The 10,456-nt window shown below is 39.6% G+C and overlaps 1 protein-coding gene across 1 annotated transcript in view; it reads left to right on the plus strand.

Annotated features, from left to right (window-relative positions):
- LOC137658742 (proline-rich protein 36-like) overlaps positions 1 to 10,233 on the plus strand; it is a 22,709-nt gene extending 12,476 nt beyond the window's left edge. The window contains exons 2-3 of the mRNA XM_068393768.1: positions 1,672 to 6,849; positions 8,972 to 10,233. Coding sequence (XP_068249869.1) covers positions 1,672 to 6,849; positions 8,972 to 9,208 — 5,415 coding nt within the window. The 3' untranslated portion in view covers positions 9,209 to 10,233. The remainder of the gene's footprint in view (positions 1 to 1,671; positions 6,850 to 8,971) is intronic.
- The last annotated feature ends 223 nt before the right edge of the window (positions 10,234 to 10,456 follow it).

Here is a 10,456-nt window from a genome sequence, read left to right on the forward strand (position 1 = left end):
AATTTACATGATCTCATTTTGTTTACCAAATGCTCTCCATCCCATGCTTGTCCTTTTAATTTCGGTCTTGTGTCATGGGGAAACAATTGTCTGATCTAAGTACATACTGTATATTCATAAACAATCTCCACAGGCTCCAAAACTCTTATTTGTTGTCTCTCTACATTTTCATTGAACATTATCTTAATTTTATTCATATTCATTTTCAGTCCTACATTTCTGCTTTCTCTATTCAAATCTTTTAACACACACATATATCCATTTCTGAGTGGAGATACCTTAACATGGAGATGGGGTTTATGTATCGACATTATCAGCAAAGCCGTACTAGTCAGGACCACCCATACTAGGTTGGTTTGCTGTGAGCGTCAAACAAAAGTCTCCTATAATCACCAATCCGCAATTACCCAGCGTAGTGATGAAAACCGGCAAAACCCCGGGCATGAATAAAGACATGGCTGAGGCTTATGTCTTGCAGTGAACTCAAAATAGCTGTATTTGTTATTGTTGCGTGCGCGCGCGCGTGTGTATATATATATATATATATATATATATATATATATATATATATATATATATATATATATATATATATGTGTGTGTGTGTGTGTGTATGTGTGTGTGCGTGTGTGTGTAAAAGAATCATTCTATTATCATACGGGTTCAGACCATGAGGCATCACAGTGAAACGAAAGAAAACATGATTGTTAAAATATCGTCCTCACAACTATAATAGAAAGAGAGAGCTTCCACTCAAGTTACAGACAAAGGCTGGATAAAAAATCTAGTAAAAATGTAAATCAGAGAAACTTCCAGTTCTTTTTCCTCAAACTTTTCCTTTTGTTTCCCTTTTTCTTTTACACGTTCAAATGTCTCCCAAAGGAAGGAACTTTTCTAGTATTTCAAAAATCAGACTTGAGACTTGTGTTAATGACGCGATGTATGATGGTTATAATTTTCTTCTGCTAAAGATAATCATTAGTTACTAAAGTTGCAAGCGCAATTTCCTAGACAATGTCGATTTTAATGCCATTAGCGGAAGTTACATGTTTTAAAACTCGAATTTCATATTTAATTGCATGTCAAATAAGGTTTGTAATACTCGGGGTTGTTGCAAGTTTCCTGTGACCTAAATCATTAAAAGATGATGGGGGGAAAATTACACTAATAAGATGATTGGGATTAAGTCAGCTATCAGATATATTGCCATACAAAAATATGCACATATAGTACACCCAATTATATAAATATTTTATCTCACTACATAGTTGTTTAAGAAAATTATTGGACCCAAATTTTATATTATAACGATTTGAATAATTATGTTTCACAGGCATGAGATGTTGTTTTATAAATAAATAAACGAATGAAATTTGCATCTGCAAAAAAGAAAAACAAATGAGACTTTTCAAGAATGCAATACCATCTACAATTTTTTTATAAACATCTTGCAGAATAAAGAAAAAATCTTCCATATTAAGTCCAGATGAAAAAAAAATAGAAACCTTTCTTATTATGGCACTATAATTGGGCTCCTAACAAACACGCTAAGCTAAAAAAGTAAACCTCTTCCCATTGCCAAATTATATAACAAATTTTACACAGTAGATAGCATACTTGAGCTATTCATGATTAAATGAGTACATGTAATGACTTAAGTTTTCATTGCAGATATTACTACATCTGTGCCTATGGCTAGGCCCAGCAGCAAGCACTTCAGATCCTAACCCCGTGGCTGATGCAGAGCCAGAACCCGAACCAGAAGCTGAACCTTCGACTGGTTACTCTTACGAAACACCTCCACAGCCTTTCTTACTACCTGGAGAATCTACAGGTCAAGCACCATCGTATGCCCCACCTCAGTCTTCGAACGGATATGCTTATGAAGAGCCTAAAAATCCTTTCTCACTACCCGGTGAGTCTGCAGACCCAACAGCATCGTACTCGCCACCTAAGGATCAGCCTTCTTACACTCCACCAGCTCAGTCTTCGAAAGGATATGCTTATGAAGAGCCAGTAAATGCTTTCTCACTACCCGGCATTACTGCAGACTCAACAGCATCGTACTCGCCACCTAAGGATCAGCCTTCTTACACTCCACCAGCTCAGTCTTCGAAAGGATATGCTTATGAAGAGCCAGTAAATGCTTTCTCACTACCCGGCGTGACTGCAGACCCAACAGCATCGTACTCGCCACCTAAGGATCAGCCTTCTTACACTCCACCAGCTCAGTCTTCGAAAGGATATGCTTATGAAGAGCCAGTAAATGCTTTCTCACTACCCAGTGAGTCTGCAGACCCAACAGCATCGTACTCACCACCTAAGGATCAGCCTTCTTATAGTCCACCAGCTCAGTCTTCGAAAGGATATGCTTATGAAGAGCCAGTAAATGCTTTCTCACTACCCAGTGAGTCTGCAGACCCCACAGCATCGTACTCACCACCTAAGGATCAGCCTTCTTACAGTCCACCAGCTCAGTCTTCGAAAGGATATGCTTATGAAGAGCCAGTAAATGCTTTCTCGCTACCCAGTGAGACTGCAGACACATCAGCATCATACTCGCCACCTAATGATCAGCCTTCTTATAGTCCACCAGCTCAGTCTTCGAAAGGATATGCTTATGAAGAGCCTGTAAATTCTTTCTCACTACCTGGCGAGTCTGCAGTCCCGACAGCATCATACTCGCCACCTCAGGATCAGCCTTCTTACAGTCCACCAGCTCAATCTTCGAACGGATATGCTTATGATCAGCCTGTGAAAGCCTTTTTACTACCTGGCGAATATCCAGGCCCAACAACTTCATATCCACCACCTCAAAATCAGCCTATCTATGGCCCTTCAACACCTCAACCCTCAAATGGATATGCTTATGATGAGCCTACAAAACCCTTAATTATTCCTGAAGTTTCAACAGACATCACAGCATCATATTCACCACCTCTGATAGAAGAGACTTATGGTCCTTCAACATCTCAACCCTCAAATGGATACTCTTATGATGAGCCAGAAAAACCTTTCTCATTCCATGGAGAATCCGATGACCATTCAACATCATATTCGCCACTACAAGATCAACCAGGATATAGCTCTACATCATCGCCACCATCCAATGGATATGCTTATGATGCACCTGAAACCCCTTTCCAATTACCTGGACAGTCTGGAAATAATGTTCCATCACATACAACACAACAATTACAATCTCCCCATGTTTCTCCCATTCCTCAGTCCTCCAAAGGGTATTCCTACGACGAACCAGTAAAACCATTCATACTAACTGGAAAATACATAGAGCAATCAAGTGGATCATCCTATACACCCCCAGCACCTGAACCAATATACAACCCTCCAGTGCCAATCCAGTCTTACCACCAACCTTCTTTACAGCCAACAGTTCCTTCACAATCATACAACAAACCGAGTCAAGCCCCATCTTTGCCACCATCCTACAGTGCACCCACTCCTGCACAATCCTATGGTTCATCAAAACATACATCTAAGTCAAGAACTATAATAATTCCAGCAAAAGTATATGGACCCATAAAACTCCCTTCACTACCATCATATAACCCTCCTACACCAACACTGACATATGGGGCACCAAAGCATACTCCAAACCCCTCCTATAATGATCCTGCTCCTACTAAATCATACAGTCCCCCAATACAAACAGCAAAGACTTCTTATAATGCTCCAGCTCCCTCTCAGTCTTATAATCAACCAATACAAAATTTCAAATCTTTACATAATGTTCTAACTCCCTCTCAGTCCTATGGCCCACCAAAACCCACTTCAGTACTTTCCAATAATGCCCCACTTTCTCTGTCTTATGGTCCACCAAAAATGACTAAAGAGCCTTCCTATAATGCTCCCACACCTGCTCAGTCCTATGGGCTACCAAAAATATCACCAAAGCCTTCCTATAGTGCTCCTACACCTACTCAGTCATATGGTCCAACAGACCCCACTCCAAAGCCTTCGTATAGTGCTCCCACTCCTGCTCAAACATATGGTCCACCAAAACTGACACAAAAGCCTTCATATAGTCCTCCAACCCCAGCTCAGTCCTACGGTCCACCAAAACTGACACAAAAGCCTTCATATAGTCCTCCAACCCCAGCTCAGTCCTACGGTCCACCAAAACTGACACAAAAGCCTTCATATAGTCCTCCAACCCCAGCTCAGTCCTACGGTCCACCAAAACTGACACAAAAGCCTTCTTATAGTGTTTCCACTCCTTCTCAGTCCTATGGTCAACCAAAACTGACCCCAAAACCTGCCTATAGTGCTCCTACACCTGCTCAGTCCTATGGTCAACCAAAACTGACCTCAAAACCTTCCTATAGTGCTCCTACTCCTGTTCAGTCCTATGGGCCACCAAAAATATCACCAAAGCCTTCCTATAGTGCTCCCACACCTACTCAGTCATATGGTCCAACAAACCCCACTCCAAACCCCTCCTATAGTGCTCCCACTCCTGCTCAAACATATGGTCCACCAAAACTGACCCAAAAGCCTTCATATAGTGCTCCGACCCTAGCTCAGTCCTACGGTCCACCAAAACTGACACAAAAGCCTTCCTATAGTGTTTCCACTCCTCCTCAGTCCTATGGTCCACCAAAACTGACCCCAAAACCTGCTTATAGTGCTCCTACACCTACTCAGTCCTATGGTCCACCAAAACTGACCCCAAAACCTGCCTATAGTGCTCCTACACCTGCTCAGTCCTATGGTCAACTAAAACTGACCTCAAAACCTTCCTATAGTGTTCCTACTCCTGTTCAGTCGTATGGGCCACCAAAAATATCACCAAAGCCTTCCTATAGTGCTCCCACACCTACTCAGTCATATGGTCCAACAAACCCCACTCCAAAGCCTTCGTATAGTGGTCCCACTCCAGCTCAAACATATGGTCCACCAAAACTGACACAAAAGCCTTCATATAGTGTCCCGACCCCAGCTCAGTCCTATGGTCCGCCAAAACTGACCCCTAAGCCTTCCTATAGTGCTCCCACTCCTACGCAGTCCTATGGTCCACCAAAACCTTCCTATAGTGCTCCTACTCCTGCTCAGTCCTATGGTCCACCAAAACTGACCCAAAAACCTTCATATAATGCCCCCACTCCTGCTCAGTCCTATGGCCAACCAAAACCATCATCAAAGCCTTCCTATAGTGCTCCCATACCTAATCAGTCGTATCGTCCACCAAAACCAACTCCAAAGCCTTCCTATAGTGCTCCCACTCCTGCTCAGTCCTATGGTCCACCAAAACTAACTCCAAACCCTTCCTATAGTGCTCCTACTCCTGCTCAGTCCTATGGTCCACCAAAACTAACTCCAAAGCCTTCCTATAGTGCTCCCACTCCTGCTCAGTCCTATGGTCCACCAAAACTAACTCCAAAGCCTTCCTATAGTGCTCCCACTCCTGCTCAGTCCTATGGTCCACCAAAACTAACTCCAAAGCCTTCCTATAGTGCTCCCACTCCTGCTCAGTCCTATGGTCCACCAAAACTAACTCCAAAGCCTTCCTATAGTGCTCCCACTCCTGCTCAGTCCTATGGTCCACCAAAACTAACTCCAAAGCCTTCCTATAGTGCTCCCACTCCTGCTCAGTCCTATGGTCCACCAAAACTGACCCCACAACCTTCCTATAGTGCTCCCACTCCTGCCCAGTCCTATGGTCCACCAAAACTGACCCCAAAGCCTTCCTATAATGCCCCTACTTCTGCTCAGTCCTATGACCAACCAAAACTGACCTCAAAGCCTTCATATAGTGCTCCCACTCCTGCTCAATCCTATGGGCCACCAAAACCATCATCAAAGCCTTCCTATAGTGCTCCCACACCTAATCAGTCATATGGTCCACCAAACCTGTCCCCAAAGCCTTCCTATAGTGCTTCCACTCCTGCTGAATCCTATGGCCCTCCAAAACTGACCCATAAGCCTTCCTATAGTGCTCCTACGCCTCCTCAATCCTATGGCCAACCAAAACAAACTGCAAAACCTTCATATAGCACTCCTACTCCTGCTCAGTCTTATGGTCCACCAAAACCTTCCTATAGTGCTCCCACTCCTTCTCAGTCCTATGGTACTCCTAAACCCTCTTACAGTTCTACTCCAGATCAAGCTTATGGTCCACCAATTAAAACTCCAACGCCTTCATATAATCCTCCACCTTCAGTTCAACAGTCTTATAATCCACCAAATCAGACACCCGAACAATCTTATGTTCCTCCGACCCCACCTCAGTCATATGGACCTCCTAAACCATCTTCAAAACCTTCCTATACACCTCCAATTCTTAATCAAGTTTACAATCCTGCTACACCCTCTCCAGTAATATCAAATAAACCTTTCTCATCAGAAGCCTTTTCCAGCTCTTTATCACTCAATTCAAATTCTAATACAAACCTTGTGTCTGAAATTTCTTCCCATAAACAGTTGAGTTCTGGAGCAAACTATTCTCCACCTGTGCAGTCTTACTCAACTACCAACATACCACTACCACGACCGTCCTATGTTACACCTCAAACTCATTCTCAAAAAACTAACCATGTGCCACCCTCACCATCATATAATACTGCCATTCCAGTGCAGAGTCCCAGTCCAATTCCTTCGTACAATCCTCCTAAAGCACAGAAATCACTTGAAGCAACATATGAAGCACCATCAAATTCCTATAGGCCAGCCTCTACACCACCTCATGCTTCCACTTCTCAAGTTTACAACCAACCTTCAATACAAACTTACAATCCACCAGATAATGGTTATAGAGCTCCTTCCTCGCTCAACTCTCCTTCATACCAAGAACCCACTGCTAACCCATCTTATTCTCCTACTGAGTACCAGGTAAGCAAATATTTATTGCAAAACTGTAACTTTACTGTAGCTTTAGTTGTGCAGAAAGCATGATGTACAATCACTGAATTAATCGGTATATTTTACTATAAGCAATTTTTTATCCAAAACTCATCTATTTAAAATGAGTCTTAATTATGCAACCAACTCAATGTTAAATCAAGGCTACTGAAAAGTGATTGATAATTTTGTGTTATACACATTGATTTTGTTTACAATTGTATGTTTCAACTACCAATTTTCATATTCTACTTCAATTCATATATACAGTACTACCTTCCACTAGTCATGACAAGAATAATAAAAATATAGGTTAATACAAGGCTTTTCTAAATACATTTTTCTATCTGTTTATTACTTTAGTTATCATAAAAACAAATTTTGCCACATAAACATGAGACATATAAAATCAACATTCTGAAATCCATGAACCATAAAATTAAGTTCTTAGTACAATAACCATAGTCCTGTTCCAAATCTAATTTAAAATCTCTACAGCCACCTATCATCCTGAAAGCCAAAACACTTCTCAAGTCATTATCATATTAATTAGTACCACAAAGACTTTCTACATCATTTACAACCTACTTTTAAATTAGTTAAAATTATCAAGTAATCTTATGTATTCAACTAACGATTTTGAATAATAAATGCCCTTGAAATATTTGTAGAATTACTTTTGGACAAAAGTATTCTTAAAAGCTGCAAATGATATGAAATATTTACTAGCAGGTTTCAATCAATTGCAGGCAAATGACCAAATATAGTCTCCCATACATCAGGTACTAGATATTGTGTGTGTCAGTGCTATATACTATACAAGTACTGAAAGTTCATTGCAGCATTCCTTCTATCCCAAATGATGCATTGCTTTCTACCGATTACCTGACCAACTTTTTTAACCTTGACCTGGTCATCTATTTACCATTATCTCAAAAACAAATCATTTGGACTAGCCTTCAGAGCATCTAAATACAGTATGAGATAGGGTGATTTGGTGAAACTGATAAAACTAAAATTAATTGTACCGTCTCCTTACTAAACATTAGCATCTGTTCTAAATGCTAACAAATATTATAAATACTGGTATTTGACTATTTCTATGAACAAAATTAATACTATAACTTCCCTTCAGAAAATACATAGGAAATGTGGCTTACTTAATAAAAAAAAAAATCAAGGCAGCCTCTTATATCAAGTAATTTAACTTATCAAGCTAAATTCCTAAACACTTATTGAAATTCCAGACAACTTTCATTCTTAAAAAGGACAAAAGGACACAGGCTGTGCAGTCACACGGAAAAACATCATAGGAGATGTAAGAACACAAAAAGATAGAAAGATACACAGCTGGAGGCTGAGGGAAAGACGCAAATATTTAAGCATTGTGTACGAAGTGGTATAGAAGTTACCAAGAAAGATGGTAAAATTAGAGAAAGTTATATATGAACTTAATTCAATACTAAATTAGTAATAAGCTATATGAATGAATGTTGAAAATTAATAGAGCACAAAATAGCAAATCGGTATCATGTTGCTCAGGGGAGTTTCTTAAGTAAATATAACACAACACTTGTGGCAGCCTATTCCTAACGTTTTTGACTCGCGTTCCGTTGGTTGGGCGTTTGAGACTCAGTCAAGCTTGATAATTTTCAGCCGTCTTGGCAACCTAACTCTCCCTATTAGCTACGGATGGGAAATTTGGGGAAGACTATAGGTCTACCTGCTGTGTCATCAGTAGCCATTGGCTGGCCCTAGCTTGCATGGTGAGGGGCTTGGGCACTTATCATAAGTTTGTATGGTCGGTCCCTAAGACATTGTCCTGTCCTTTGTCTTTGCCAATCTTGAGTGATAAAAGATTAGATGAAGTACTAAATTTACAATGAAAATAAATCTGTATGCTTTAAATACCCGAGTTGCTTTCTTCAGCCATTCAGTTAAGTGGATCACACCATAAAGTCAATTAAACAACTTACCAAAATATATAAATTAACATTTTAACACTATATATGCCTCACTGAAACTTTTTTATTTTTCAAAGACCACCTTTCTTCCCAGAATCCTTAGAAGCTTGATACATTTTATCATAATGGTTTTGTTTCTCTCATTGCAGAAAGGTATGCCTTATGAATTTGCCTGGAAAGTGCTAGACCAATATAGTGGTAATGACTTTGGCCATCAAGAAACATCAGACGGCGACATAACAAGTGGTCAGTACCATGTCTTACTTCCCGATGGACGAACACAAAAGGTAACTTTCACAGCTGATAACAACAAGGGATACATGGCTGAAGTCAGCTATGATGGAGATACTTCATATCAACCCAACAATTCAGGAGGTTATAACTAGTAGAATTGATTCAATCAGTTACCAATAACAAACAGGTTCAAGTTGCAGCCTTGCCAAGGGCCATCATATGAAATGCTTCTACTTGTCAAGTATGCTCCTGTTCTTCAACCAGGCATTGAAAATGACCAATGAATCATAGAACTGAAATAAAACTGACAACATATTGCCTGAACAAAGTTTCAGAGCATAAAGAGACATTAGAGCTACCTACAATTGCACTGACACACTTGAATTTCTTTACCAAAGCAAATATCTACTTATCAGCATCTTGTGCTCCCTTCATGCAGCTGTTGACCAGCTAGACTCACTGTGTCATTATCATTATTGAAAAAAAAAAAACTTACATGCAACTCAAGTTTTATAAAACAAATTTGAGAGTATTACACAGAAATTGGTATACATGAGCAGTGAATATCTGGGAGCACAGTTCAACTGCTGTGAAGAATTTAACAAATGAGCAGTTTTCTTCTTCAAAGTGTTAGTAGTGCATCAATTTGTTAAGAAAGAAGTTAAATACTGGAAATGTGTTGATTCGCTCCATTATTTGCTTTTAACTCCTTCAAGATACAATAGCAAATACAATTCAACGTACTGTACTGAAAATGTCAAGATTTAGTTCAGATGTTCTTAATCAAGCTCTCAAAAACTTATAAGATTAAGAAACTATATCACACAGATTTATAAGGTGTCAGTACTGACTTGAAGTTTCAGCTCAAATATTCTCTGCTATGCAATTTCTTGGGCAATGCTAAGGATCAAAGCTTATCCTAAAATGCTAGACTACCTATATAAATGGTGTGTGACTTGTTTATACTATACTGCTTACATATCTTGGCCAAGTGCTCAGTATCTCTAGTACAGTACTTTTTCTTACTGTTGAATATTATTATAGAGTACAATATTTAAGATGTGTATATTTCTATATGTGATGACATGTATATAATATAATTTTACATTTTGTTATAATTTACTGAACAGTAGTTTGATTTTCCTAATCTGATTACAATGGGCCAAAGTACAAAGATAAAAGTAATCTAACATACTCTAAGTACAGTACCTAGACTGGATTGAGTAATAAAATTCAGGCACTAGGACTGTTGAGGCCCTAATGGAATTATCTATGACTATTCAAGTCTGAAAGCTATAAAAATTATACAAACTGTAACACTTGGAAGTATAGGGTGGTTTTAGAAGAATTTGGGGTTGTACGAATCAGATATTTACAGTTAGGCAGATATGCAAGAAATA

The sequence above is a fragment of the Palaemon carinicauda genome, chromosome 19 (genome assembly GCF_036898095.1).
Source record: "Palaemon carinicauda isolate YSFRI2023 chromosome 19, ASM3689809v2, whole genome shotgun sequence".
Lineage (NCBI taxonomy): Eukaryota > Metazoa > Arthropoda > Malacostraca > Decapoda > Palaemonidae > Palaemon > Palaemon carinicauda.